Raw genomic sequence first — 13,737 nt, forward strand, 5'->3', positions numbered from 1 at the left:
TCAGAATTCAAATGACTCGCTTCTGGAATGTCGTTATTCCATTCAAGTTTCGTGTCTGGACTGAATGTTGGTTGGTTCAAATGCAGGGTTGGAAGGTCAGCGGGCAGGGTCCAATGAGGCGCTTCCCCAACGCTAGGACTCGGGTCTTCGTCGGACTCCGCGGAGGGCCCCTCCCCCGGCACCGAGAGTTCTGCAGATCCAGCCGGGAACGCTTCGCTTTGAGCAGTCCTAGTCTTATTTGTTGTATTTTGCTCATGGTGGGCGTTCAGCAGTGCAAATACTCTATCTACATCCTTCAAGTAATTAGTCCAGTCAACCAGACTAAGTGTATAGTTTTGTCTGTACTCATAGACACTTTCGTTCACACTGTATAAATCCTCCAGACCTTGCCAGTTGACATCCGCCGCGAGGATGGGCAGATTAACCTTCCCATCCATCCCATAGCTGTCCTCTGTGAAAAGAGAGACGGAGGTAGATTAGTGGAGAAAGTATTTCCTACTCATTGGACAAGCGACTTACATTGTTTTTAACAGGGCAAATCAATTTGAAATACAACGCTAAAGACTATTTTCCCCCAGTCATTTGTTGTCAGGGAGCGGACTTAGGTTACAGAAGTGATTGAACAGTGACACAAAATTGGAAAGAGGTTCAAACGAAGGCAAAGTTCTGTGAGGAGGCGAAACTGGTGCTGGAAATGCATGGCATCATTGGTCAGGGAGCTACTGTTCTGCTCCTGGCTCTCCTCAAGTCAACTTTGCGACCAGAATGTTATGTGAGTGAGGCTCTCTGAGTTTCGACCCCTCATCTGTCAGATGCGGGAATAGTTGTGTAATGGAAACTTTACTACCTCCCGGTCGCTGGGTGAATGAGGAATCTGAAAGGGTTTTAATGGAACAGGCGATGCTTAGTCAGACATTTTTATGCTCCCTAGGACTGTATATAAAAACAAACGTGACTGCAATTGAACTCTTCAAATCCGCTGCTTGAATCTGTCTCTCTGATTTTGTTTTTGCCCTAAAAGTTCTATGCTCTAGATAAGTCAATCTTTGAATGATTTCCACAGTGTGCAAAGAAAGCACCAGCTTTCTCTCTTTCAGATCTTTCTACATCACCAAGGTGGCTCCAGTCCTGTGGAAAATAGCGTCTTTTCTTTTGTTATGTCTAAGTACCATTTAGAAAGAAGCAGCCTAGATTAATGTGATCAGCTACCCGCAAGCAATACGGACCAACAAGAAGAATAAGTAAAACTACACAAAACCCACACTCTCGGTAAACAAGAAGATAGAAAATTACGTAATCTTCAAATGACCTGTAAGTTAAAAAAAAAAGAAAGTTAAAACCGAATCTCGACAGAGCTGTCTGTCACACTTTGGGCACGAGCCTTGGGAAAACAGGACAGACGAGAGAAGCAGGAAATGAGGTGGCAGCCAAGAACTGAGTTGAAGCCATCGCTGGAAAGAATGTTGACCTGATGTAGAAAAGACTGTAAGAATCCTGGTAAACCGCAGTGGCGACAATGAGGAAGAGACTCAGACGTGGGTGTGAATCGAGGTGGCAGTCAGAAAGGCAGGGAGGAAAGGACACAAAGCAAGAAGCAACATCCTTTGGAAACTGTGTGGTAAGGGAAAAGGACAGCAAAAGAGGGGAAGTGTCAGATCCTGTGAGGAAAAAAGAGAAAGAAGAAATTGGAAACACACCACCTCCCCTATCATCATCCCCAAATAATAATAAAATAAAATAGTAGGAAGAAAGTATCTTGGATACACCCACTAGAAAGAATCCTCCTAAAGTAGAAATCTTGTAAATACTGGAAATCTATGAAATGAAGAAAAACAGCCTAAATCTATACAAAATTGTTATAAAAGAAAACAGAAAATAAGAATAACAAAATCTATCATCTCATGAAAATGCCAAATCCCCTTATGAAATAAACCATAAAGTGAGGAAATCACAATACAACACTGCCAAGTAAATTAAATATTTTCAGTCAAGCACCCCAGGATGTGAAAACCAACTTAAATCAGAAATTAAAGTACAAACCAAGGGTCTTACAACCATCCAAGCCCTTCTTCAAGTATCAAGGCTACAGAAAAACAGGCCTAAAAATTAAAATGTAAGAATGCAGAGAACACTGTCCACGTCAGCTCTTCTTGAACAGTCTTTATCCAACCAAGAAATCCCTGGAGCAAAAGGATTGATAGTGAGCATTTAATGTACTTATCAGATTTAGGAATCTGATAAAGATAGGAGAAGGGTCGAGAGATAATGTATACATTTCATAAGACAAAGTAAAAATAATGTAACTAGAAATGGGAGGAAAGATAGAGAAGTTGAAAGAGAAGCTCACTGAGTTGAAATAATAGTTGGGAGTCAAAGAACTCCATTGAAAACTGACCAACGAGATAATAAAACATTAAATAAGAAACAGGGACTAGGGGCATTAAAAACGCTTAAGTTCAAAGGCAACCAATAGAGAAAAATACAAATCCTATTCCAAAGTGGGAGGGGAAGACAACCATCTTTAGCAAAGTGAAATATGTGGAAACATAATAATAAGTGATACTCAATCTAAGACAGGCCAAGTGGGCTAAAAATAAGTACGAATCTAGAAGACCTGAGTATATAATCAGTCAGGTAGTTCTCATTTAAATGTGTCCAATAGTATATTCCAAGGGTAGAAGACACACCTTCTCAAACACACACAGAAAGTCACATTACTTGACTATGTGTTCGGTCACAAAAAAAGAATCAGCAAGTTGCATAAAACAGAAATATCACAAACACTCTGACACAATATAATAAAACTAGAAATTAGTAACATTAAAACAACAAGAAAGCCCTTTGACCTGGAAGCTGAGGTCATCTGGGTGAAAAGGAAAATAGAAACCTAAAAGTGCAGAATTTAAAGAAATATTAATGAAAATGCTGTTTATTAGAACCTATGACGCATAAGGCATTATATTTATGCATCGTCTTAAGCATTCTTAGCCTTAAACACTTTTATCATGAAAAATAAATGAATTAAACCCCAAACTCAAAAAGAAAGAAGATGTTCTTTCTTTCTTTCTGCAGAAAGAACAATGTAAATCAAAAGAAAGCACCAGGAAGGAAATGATAAAGGTGAAAGCAAAAATTAATGAGGTAGAGAACAGAAGAATGACATATCTAACTAGTAAATAAAAATCCTGGTTCTTTACAAAAGTATCAAAACAGACAATCACTAGTTCAGCCATTTGAGAAAAAAGGGAGAAAGTTCACATACATGAAATAAAAAGTGGCAAGGGAGAAATAATCATTGAAATATGCAGAACTTAAAACATGAGAGGCCACTTTGTAGACCTCAAAGCAAGTGAATTAGAAAACCTAGATGAAAGAGATAATTGCCCAGAAAAGTAGTCTTTTGAAATTGACCCAATAGAAATTGAAAGTTTAGATAAAGCAATTTCCAAAGAAGGGAAAGAAAGGTTATTAAGAAGAAGCACCAGGTCCCTATGGTTTCACAGGAGAATTTTACCAAGCCTTCAAAGAGAAGAGAATCTGAATGCTAGATAAACTGTTTCAAAGCATAGAAAAATCAAAGAAAGTTTCCAAACTCTTTTTATGAAGCAACGGTAACATTGTTAGTTGTGGTAGGAAGAAAGATGGCCACATCCTAATCCTAGAAACTGGATCTGTTACCTTCCATAGCACAAGGGACTTTTCAGATGTGATTTAAATTATTTTGATATGGGGGAGATTATTTTTGAAGGATTTAGATGGGGCCAGTGTAACCACAAATGTTCTTAGTAGGGAAACAGGTAGGGGAGTGAGAAGATGTGAGCTCGGAAGCCTGGGTCTGAGACACGTGCTGGCACATGCCCACACAGACACATACAGATCGAGATCTGAAGATCCTACGCTACCAGCTCTGGAAATGCGGGGAAGGGCCCTGGACAAGGAATGCAGGGAGCCTCCAGAAGCTGGAAAAGACAAGGAAAAGGATCCTTTTCTAGAGCTCTCGGAAGGAACACAGACCTACTTACCCCATGATTTTAGATGTTACACCCATTTTGGACTTCTGACTGCTAAAAATGAAAGAATAAATTTGTATTGCTTAAGACAATGTGGTGATTTGTTACAGCAGCAATAGAAAACTAATACGATACCGAAAAAGATAACATTAGTGCAAACAAAAAGAAAATTATGGACTGGTATTATTTATTAATATAATACAAAAATTATAAATAAAATATTATTGGAGAGAACTCAATATTATATTTAGAAAATAACACACAATGTCAGTGGAATGTATTCTAGAAATGAAGGATTGGCTTATTCTTAGCAAATCTGTTAATATAATATATCATATTTGAAGATCTATAGAATACACTAGAATAGAATAACATTGGAATAAAATATAACATATTGGAATATAATGTATCATATTGGAAGATTGAAAAATTATTTGAGCATCTCCATAGATGCTGAAAAAGGCCTTTAACAAATTCAACATTCATTAGTAATAAAAACACTAAAAAAAAAAATTCAATGGTTAGTTCCTTAACATGGTAAAGATGTGTACAACTTCGTCCTAAAAACCTGCCTTCTCACTTAACAGGGAAGTCTGAGAAGCATTTTCACTAAGATCAGCAACAAGGTAACATTGTACTAGAAGTATCAGTTCATTCAAGCGGACAGGAGGGATCAGTCTAAACCAACAAACTGGAAAAGAAACAAAGCTATCTCTACTCACAAATGCATGACAAGTATACCTGGAACACCCAAGAGAATCAATGACAAAATTAACTGAAAAATAGAAATAGTTTTAAAGTAGCAAGGCATAAAATTAATATACAGAAACCAATAGCCCTCATATACACAAATGAGAACCACAAAGAGGGTTTAATTATGGAGGAAAACCCTATTCACAATAATAACAGAGAAGATAAAATTCTTATGAATAAACGTACCAAGAATTGTGCAAAACCTATAAGAAGATTGTTCAGAAAGCTCCTGGAAGACCTGGAAATTTACTTAACCAGGTGGAAAGATAGCCTTCGTTCCTGGATAGAAGACTCAGCATCATAAAGATACAAGTTATTCCTGATAATTCTTTGAACAAACAGATAAAAAAGTGGGCATATGACATAACCAGATAATCTACAAAAGTAAGTAACGTGGCCTTTAAACTTTCAAAAACATGTTCCAACTTTACTCATAAGAAGAGCAATACAAATTCAAACCATACTGAGATACCCTTTCTTTCTCATTCAATTGGAAAAAAAAATTAGAACCTGGACAGCTGTTGAAAGCAGATAGTCATACAGTGATGGCGGGAATGCAAAATGGTACAAACCACATGGAGGGAAATCTGGCAGTATTTAATAGGTCCATATAGGCATTTACCTTTGACCCAGTAATCCTCCAACTAGGAATTTATTCTGAAGATAACCTCAAGAACATGAAACACATTTGTGCAAGGCTCTTGACTGCAGCACCATTTGGAATTGCAAAATATGAGAAGAACCGAAATGCTCATACATAAAAGAGTGGCTGAATAAATTATGAAACAGCCACACAGTAGATTTCTATGAAGAAGTAAAGAGAATGGGAAAATCTCTGTGAACTGAGGGAGAGGATAGATTTTAAAATGAAAATATTTCAAGTGAGAAAGAAACCAAGTGCAATCCTGTTTATATTGTATGCTATCCTCGGTGTAAGAAAATAAGAGAAATCAGGTATCACCATCTGCTTACTACTGCAACAAAAACACAAGAAGGTAAAGGAAAAACTGAGGAGTCTGGTTACCTACAGCGCACGTGTGGGAAGACGTGGTGGGAAGGACTAACATTTCTCTCCATATGCTTTTGGCACTTCTGACTTTTGGAACTATGTTAAAGTATTACACACTGAAAAATAAAATTACACTAGCAGTGATGAGGAAAAAATAGAACCAAAATTGGAAATACAGACAGAAATAAACAAACTTTGGTCTATTTCAAATGAGTAACATAACCACAATAAAGGGGGAGGTAGCAAGGAGCTAGCCCAGTAATTTCAAACACAGTGCTATTTTTGCTCCTTCTGAAGACAGAAAGACCTGAAAAATATACTGAACTCCAGTTAGCAGGGTTGTGTTTACTGTTGCAGGATCTAGCAATTCTAAAATTGCTTTCTGTGTGCTGTAGCATTTAACAGATGAGTTAATCCTTTGAGGATAATGGGAACTAGACTTCTCAAAGCTGGAAAATGAAGTTACCATATAGAAACTAGGAAGAGTAGAATGACCCTTGAGCCTTTGAGTTAGAATTAGAGGTATGGTTTGTAATATATCTAGGAATGGCTGTCAATATCTGTGCGTGTGTATTTTAGCTCCATCCACCCAAAGGGTCTACATACAAAGATGCCTCCATAGCAATTTTACGCACCTCGAACCCAGATCTTGGGTCCAAATGCCAGTCCCCACTTAAAAGGAACTGGGGTTCTTTGGAGAAACGGCTGATTCCAGTTGGAGGGGAGTGAAACTACAAAGGGAACCTGCAACACAGGCCCCAAAGCAAGGGAGTGCTCAAAAGATGATGGGGACACCCCCAAGAGTTCTGAAGGGACATCTGAAGGGATACTGTTGGCCAAAACTGGGATAATTTGATCAAAATAAAGAATGGTAGCAAAAGGATATCCGTGGGATGAAATAAGGGTCTATGAATCCTTATTGCTATACATACATGTCTACATATGTATGAGAAAAGGGCAATTTCTTCTTTGTGGTAGAGTGCCACTTAAGAAATGTAGCAACAATAATGAAGCTGGAAAAAAAATCATCATTTTGCAATAATCAAAATGATAAAGAATGATAAAGTCATCAAAAGCTAGTGAATAAATTACTAATTAAAGAAGGAAAAAATATGATTTTATAGCAGATTAACCGAGCAAACCACACCTGAACCAAGTAATCAAAGGTAAGACTACCCAACAGATGTCACTGATTTCCTTATAAGATATCCTGGGGGGAGCCTGAGTGGCTCAGTGGGTTGCGCATCCTAGTCTTGGTTTTGGCTCAGGTCATGATCTCAGGGTTGTGAGGTCAAGCCCCACGTCCGGCTCCACACTTGGTGGGGAGTCTGCTTGAGATTCTCTCTCTCCTTTTCCTTCTGTTCCTTCTCCTGCCCCCACTCTCTCAAATAAATCATTCAATCTTAACAACAACAACAACAAAAAAAGATATCCTGAATGTATACTTCCAGGTTTGTGGTATTCCTGCCAGAAATGCACAATTTTAGTCCAACCACAAGGAAACATCAGAAAAATCCCAATTGAGGGACATTTTACTGGATAACTGGCCTGTACACTTAAGAATGTCATCAATGCGTTGCTGGGGGGAGGGGAAGGAGGGATAGGGCAGCTGGGTGATGGACATTGGGGAGGGTATGTGCTATGGTGAGCGCTGTGAATTGTGTAAGACTGATGATTCACAGACCTGTCCCCCTGAAACAAATAATACATTATATGTTAACAACAACAACAAAAAAGAATGTCATGAATGGCAACGAAAAGTTGAGGAACTATTCCAGATGGAAAGAGACTTAAAAGACATGACAATTTACTACAGTGTGTGATTCTGGATTGGATCCCCGACCAGAAAAACAAAATCCTCCCCAAACCATAAATATGACATTACTGAGACAATTGGCAACATTTGAATATGGACTGTGGACCAGAAAATAGACTTGTATCAGCGTTAAATTGCCTGATTTTGATAAATGTACAACAGTTATGTAAGAATGTTTTTGTTCTTGGGAAATGCATACTAAAGCTCTTATATATAAAGATACATGATATCTGCAAATTATAAATAATTCAGAAAAAAAAAAAGAAGTATATGTGTGTATGTGGAGAAAGAGCCAGAGAACAAGAAAAAACAATAAGACAAATGGGGTAAAATGTCTTGGAAGTGTTCTTGCAAGTTTTCTGTACATGAAACATTGTATCAAAATATTAGTCAAAATCCTTTTAGATATTAGAACTAAATTGTCCACATATCCATCCTGGTTTCTGCCAGTCCTCATCTCACAAAAGGAGCCCTCTTTTTCGGGCCATTCTGAAGTTCTTTATTCGGGTAGTAAACATATGAGTTGGTTTGTTCTGAAAAGTGAATTTTTGGAATAAATGTAAATGATTTCAAGTTCCAGGTAATTCTCATCCAATCTGGGAAACAGAAAGGTTGTAAAGCCCCTAAGAGAAATGCAAAAGCACACGCAGGTCTCAAACTGAGTCTCATTTCTTCTTGGATGACACTTATTTACCTTACTTTACCATATAATTCGGGGCTCTAAGGGAGCTCAGACGGTTAAGCTTCAGACTCTTGTTTTGGGCTCAGGTTGTGATCTCAGAGTCATGAGATCAAGCCCAAGTCAGGCTCTGCGCTGAGCAGGGAATCTGCTTGAGATTCTCTCTTTCCCTCTGCCTCTCCCCCTGCTCCCTCTCTCTGAAAAAAATAAATACGTTTTTAAAAACATGACCAATAATTATGTCCCTCTCTACGCATGGGTAGCAGAGATCACATAAGGGTAGAGTTTTCCCTCTTTTGGAGTAGTGGTATAATCCACAAGGACTCCTGGTGTCCTACGAAGCAGAAAGAGTAGTTTCTACAGAGACTGCCTGACGCCTACCAACTTCTTTAGCCTGTTCTGTTGCTGCTCCCCATGTGGTCTCTGCCATAGCCTCACCAAACAATGTAGTTTCCTGAAAACATCAGGTTCTCTCCCTTCTCAGCCCTGGCATTTATTCCTAGAATTTGCTTCCCTGCCTCATCATCTGAGTAGGCTCTCAGCCTTCAAAATGAAATCTGAGCATCACTCCCTCTACAATTTCATGACCCTCTTATTCCCCCTCTCGGGTTTCCTCAGCATGGTGGGAGCCCCTCCATCACGCACCCACCTCTGGATCATCCTGGGGACTTGTGCTCAGAAGCTCACTTGGACTTTCACCAGGCCAGGTGTCCATAATTTCAAGGGTCAAGTACTAGGTCAACCTGAAATTCATAAGCACTGGAATTCTGTTGATGGTTGCTAACTGGAGGGATGTTTTCGCTGATATGGCTAGTCCCCTCCCAGGTTTCAGTTCTGAGGGCATTCATTTGATATTCCAAAATTGAGAGAGCCCGAGCAGAGTATCTGCACCAATATATCCATTCCTTTCTCCAAAGCCCTTCCCTGTTTTATTGTGTTCTCTTTGAATATTTTTCTGAGGGTACAGAGTTTCTGTATTTGGGACCAAAGCAGTGTGCCTTGTGCGTGGCATTCATGCTGCTTGAAAAACAGCATGCTTTAGGCTGAAATGGAATTCACTTTGGGTTTTGAAATTTCAGAGACTCTGAATTCAGTGTCCTACACATAACTAAAAGCCAATCAATCATTTGTTATGCATAGAAGATTTCTAGGGAACTAATTTTATTGATGAATTGCAAGAACACCTATTCATTTTACAGATACAAGACTATGAACGTTCCACTAAGAAGGTGGTATAGAACTACAAATAGTAAGTTATGTCATTTATCTATAGATGAATAACTTTGCATAGTCAATGGCTGATTAAAAGCACATACCTGCTTATTGGGGCAAATACACATAATTTTCCTTCTTTCTTAACATTTCATTATTTTAAAAATCCTCTAATTTCATTACCCATTAATGGGATGCTAAATGTCCTTCAAAATTCTAGGGCTCTTTGCTATTTCTCTCACTATTCAACTTTATTATCAAACATCGTTCATAAAATGAATTGTGTATGACTGATGAATCACAGACCTGTACCCCTGAAACAAGTAATACATATGTCAATAAAAAAATAAAAAATTAAAAATGAATAATGTACATTCAGGGCGAAGCCCTTTTCAGATATCAGTTCATGTAATCTTTATGTGTTATGTATCTGTGTATGATCACCTCTTTAGAGATGAGAAAATGAAGTTAGAAGGTTAAATAAATTGTTTGAGCGAAACAGCATGGTATGGAGATTAAAAGCTCATGCTAGATTCAGACTCCTTGGGTAGGTACTCCATCAGTTATCAGCTATATAATCTTGGGAAAGTTACTTGGTGTCTCTGTGACTCAATTTTCTCATCAATAAAATGGCAGTAACAGTGTTGCCTTCATAAAATTACTGTGACAGTTAAGTGATTTAACATATGTAAAGAACTTAGGAGAGTGTGGGAACAAGGTAAGTTAGGTAACACAGCTAGAAATTGTCCCCAAATTAGAAAACAATGGAGCCAGACCTTGGGACTAAGCTGACCCACAAAAATGTCCTTGCAACTACGTATGTTACCTAATCTGATCGACCCAAATACTATCATATTATTTCTCATAGGTTATAACACTCTTGAATATCTCCCTATTGCATTCAGGATAAAGATCCAATCCTGGGATGCAGTATGCAACCAGGGTGACCAAATTGTCTAGATTGCCTGGGAGGGTCCCTGTTTATGTGTGTTGGACTGGCATCATCCTCTTCCGTTAAGTATTTGTCCAGAATTTTTGGAATATTAGTTTAGAAAATCATTTTTTTTTGTTTTTTTGTTTTTTTTAAAGAGAGATCACAAGCAGGCAGAGAGGCAGACACAGGGGGAGGGGGAAGCAGGCTCCCCGCTGAGCAGAGAGCCCAATGCGCGGGGCTCGATCCCAGGACCCTGAGACCGTGACCTGAGCTGAAGGCAGAGGCTTAACCCACTGAGCCACCCAGGTGCCCCAGAAAATCATTTTTAGATACAATTATTTTATAAATCCACTGGTCAAGTCATTGGTCAGCAAATACACATATCACATTTAGATCATTTTAATTGTTTTTAGTACTCCCTCCATGGTCAAAACATGTTTTGTTTTGTTCCCAAACAAAACAGAATTTGTTTGGAAGACAAATTCTGCGGTCATGCTCATACCGCACTCTTCATGAAATAGCTGTTACCTCTTCTGCTCACCCCTCACCTCCCTTCCTTGTCCTAACTTTGAATTGATCACAATCCCCCCAAATGAATCTTGACTTTGAAAAGACACTCCCTTCTAGTTGGAATGGTTTTCTTTCTTCAATATCCTATTCTAGATCATGCCAGCCTTGCCTTCCGCATGCAGCACTAAATGCTGCCTCCCTGAGAAGCTTCCAGGATTCCCTGGGGTTGGGTTAGGGGCCCCACATGGCTCTTACAGCATCATGTCTTCCCTGTCAGAGCACTTTGTTTTCTGTGTTGTAATCATAATACTTGACTATGTTCTCCTAGAAAGCAGTGGCATGCATGAGGTGGTCATGTAGATTCTTTCCTTCCTTAACTATTGAATGATGAAAGAGGATTAATTCCCCACCCCCCACCTTCCTCTCGATTTTGAAGCCAATTACAGGTAAATTTCCCTCCTCTGTTTGGAGGAAGGGTCTTTGAGTCCTGCAATATTTTCGTTTCTTCTTCCACGGTACAAGAAACAAGGCACTGGGAGTAGAATCACTAGTGGAAAGGTAAGACCAAATTCTGAGAATTCTTTGGGAGCTTAGATGATCCTGACTTGTTCCTGCCCCTGATCCTGACCAGGGTGGCCACTGTTGTGTGAAGAAAAATTAACCCACTAGTGGGCATGGCCTGTCTAGCAGAACTTTGGCTGGATTTCAGTGCCTGCGTCCCACACAGCGGCCCTGCCTCTGACCCACGTCCTAACAATTCCGACCCTCAGCCCTCTGTTACCTGAGGAGGCCGGTCCCTTTAACCCCAAACCCTGACCTTGATCCAACTCTTGGTCAAGCCTCTTAAACAGAAAAGTCCAATGGGGCTAGCAAGGCAGTTTACAAATAAAATGCACTTAGACGTGACACATGCCAATTATTTTTCGGTAGAACTGGAAAGAAATATGGAGAGAAAAAAAGAAAATGGAGTCCTGAAATGTGACAGAGAGAAGAGAACCATGTAAAACTTCATTAAAGCAATACAGAGCAGGGCAGTGGAGGTTGGGTTCTGTCCTTCAAGAAGTCCAGGCAGTTCAGAAAAAAAGAGAACTCTGGATTACCAGAGTGATGAACAAGATGGCGGCAGTGGCGATGACTATCTCTATTTGTGTGACTATGTCTTATAAAACACAGGGGCATTCTTCGGAATTTTGATGTCACTATTCCCTTTCAAGTACTGTCTCCTTCGTGTTAATGTTTCATATCGCATATACACCTTACTAATAACACTCGTCCTTCCTGGGGCTTGACACATGCCAGGCTCCATTCTCATCTTCTTACTAAGCAAGGCAGGACTTGAACCCAAGGCAGACTGGCTCCTCCATGCTGACCAGGCCCTAACACCCAGCTTACTCATTTACATCCATCTGCAAGGCGATAGCTGCTGCTCCAGGGGAGATGAGTCAAAACACGCAACAGCAAAGTGTGCAGAAGCCTGGCTGCGGAGGGTGAAGCGCCATGTGGCCTACTGGTCTCCAAAGGGCGGCACCCCGGGAGGCCTACTGGTCTCCAAAGGGCGGCACCCCGGGAGCCAGAGGGCAGCCCCACCAGCATGAGGCCGTCCAGAACCGCCTCCTGCTCTGGGCTGCCCCACACAGCTGCTGGGTGCCCACCGTGCCTGCCAGGAGCATTTCCAGGACATCAAAAGGCAGTGGCATTAGCTCTCCTGAGCAATGGGAAAAATAAACACCTCCTCAACCTGTTGCTCCCATTCTATTTTGCAACACGGAAATGACTGCTTTCAACTCGAGCCAAAAATGATCTCCTGAGTCATGGGGGCTACTTTCTGAGCAGTGCCCTTACTCTGTGCTTGTCCTAACAGGAAAAATGACCCAGGGAGAGTCAGTGAGTCTCTCAGGGGGCCTGGCTTCAGGCACATGCTATAGTCATCAAGAAATAAAATAAATAATGAAGCTGAACGAGGAACAGACTTGCTTTTGAAGGCCATTTTGAAATGAATCAAAAGATGAAATTTTCAAAATCCACAAAATAGAAGGCAGTTAAAACTATTATGTAGTCAATCTTGTGAAGGTGAATGTTTCTGAAATACTGGTCTGCTGAATTCTCAAATTTAATATTCTTCAGGTTTGGTTGTTAAATGGTGTTCTCAAAGTCTTTTATAATGAGATTTTATGATTTGAAAGTGCATTTAATTAGTTTTCTAAAAAAAAAAAAAAGTCAGAATCTTCTTGAAGAGTCCCGGCTTCTGAAGAAGCCTGTCAGGAGTGCCGTCACCGGAGGGCGGTGTACCCGCAGACACCATCTGGAGACAGGATTTTCGGCAGTTCCACACAGGGGGTGGCTTGTTTGGCATCTGTTGCCTTCAGCCCATCAGGACAGGGCAAGCAGGAGAGGTTGCATCAGACACTGCTTTTGGGTATCCAGAGAGTCCCCAGGTGTGACCGGTGGACGCTCTCTCAGGAACCCTGATTCATGATTTTCCTCCCACCTGCAACGTGGCTATCCACTGATATCCAGCTCGCCCCCTGCCTTACAGAACGGTCGGATCCGAAAATGCCAGGCATTCTGAGTTACAGAGTTTCCTCAGATTTGTCCTTTGGTAGGGGATTTTGGCGTGGGGGTGGGGAGGCGACAGGTAACACTCTGTCACTTTGCACACACAGCCACCTTCTCAGACAGGTGACCCCATCAACAATGAGTCACCAAGGCTGTGACAAAGGACCTGAGAGATGATGGACTTAGTGGTGGCAGCAGGGAGAGGGAGGAGTCTCAGGTGTTGGCCACTTAATTATGACCGGAGTGCATTTCCACATC

The 13,737-nt window shown here is 40.4% G+C and overlaps 1 protein-coding gene across 4 annotated transcripts in view; it reads right to left on the reverse strand.

Moving 5' to 3' along the window:
* Window positions 1-319: 319 nt before the first annotated feature.
* The window catches only part of SULF1 (sulfatase 1), a 174,755-nt gene continuing 161,337 nt past the window's right edge, over window positions 320-13,737 (reverse strand). For all 4 annotated transcript variants that reach the window (XM_046025949.1, XM_046025940.1, XM_046025958.1 and 1 more), the window contains one exon: window positions 320-451. In XM_046025949.1, coding sequence (XP_045881905.1) covers window positions 421-451 — 31 coding nt within the window. In that variant the 3' untranslated portion in view covers window positions 320-420. The remainder of the gene's footprint in view (window positions 452-13,737) is intronic.

The sequence above is a fragment of the Meles meles genome, chromosome 1 (genome assembly GCF_922984935.1).
Source record: "Meles meles chromosome 1, mMelMel3.1 paternal haplotype, whole genome shotgun sequence".
Lineage (NCBI taxonomy): Eukaryota > Metazoa > Chordata > Mammalia > Carnivora > Mustelidae > Meles > Meles meles.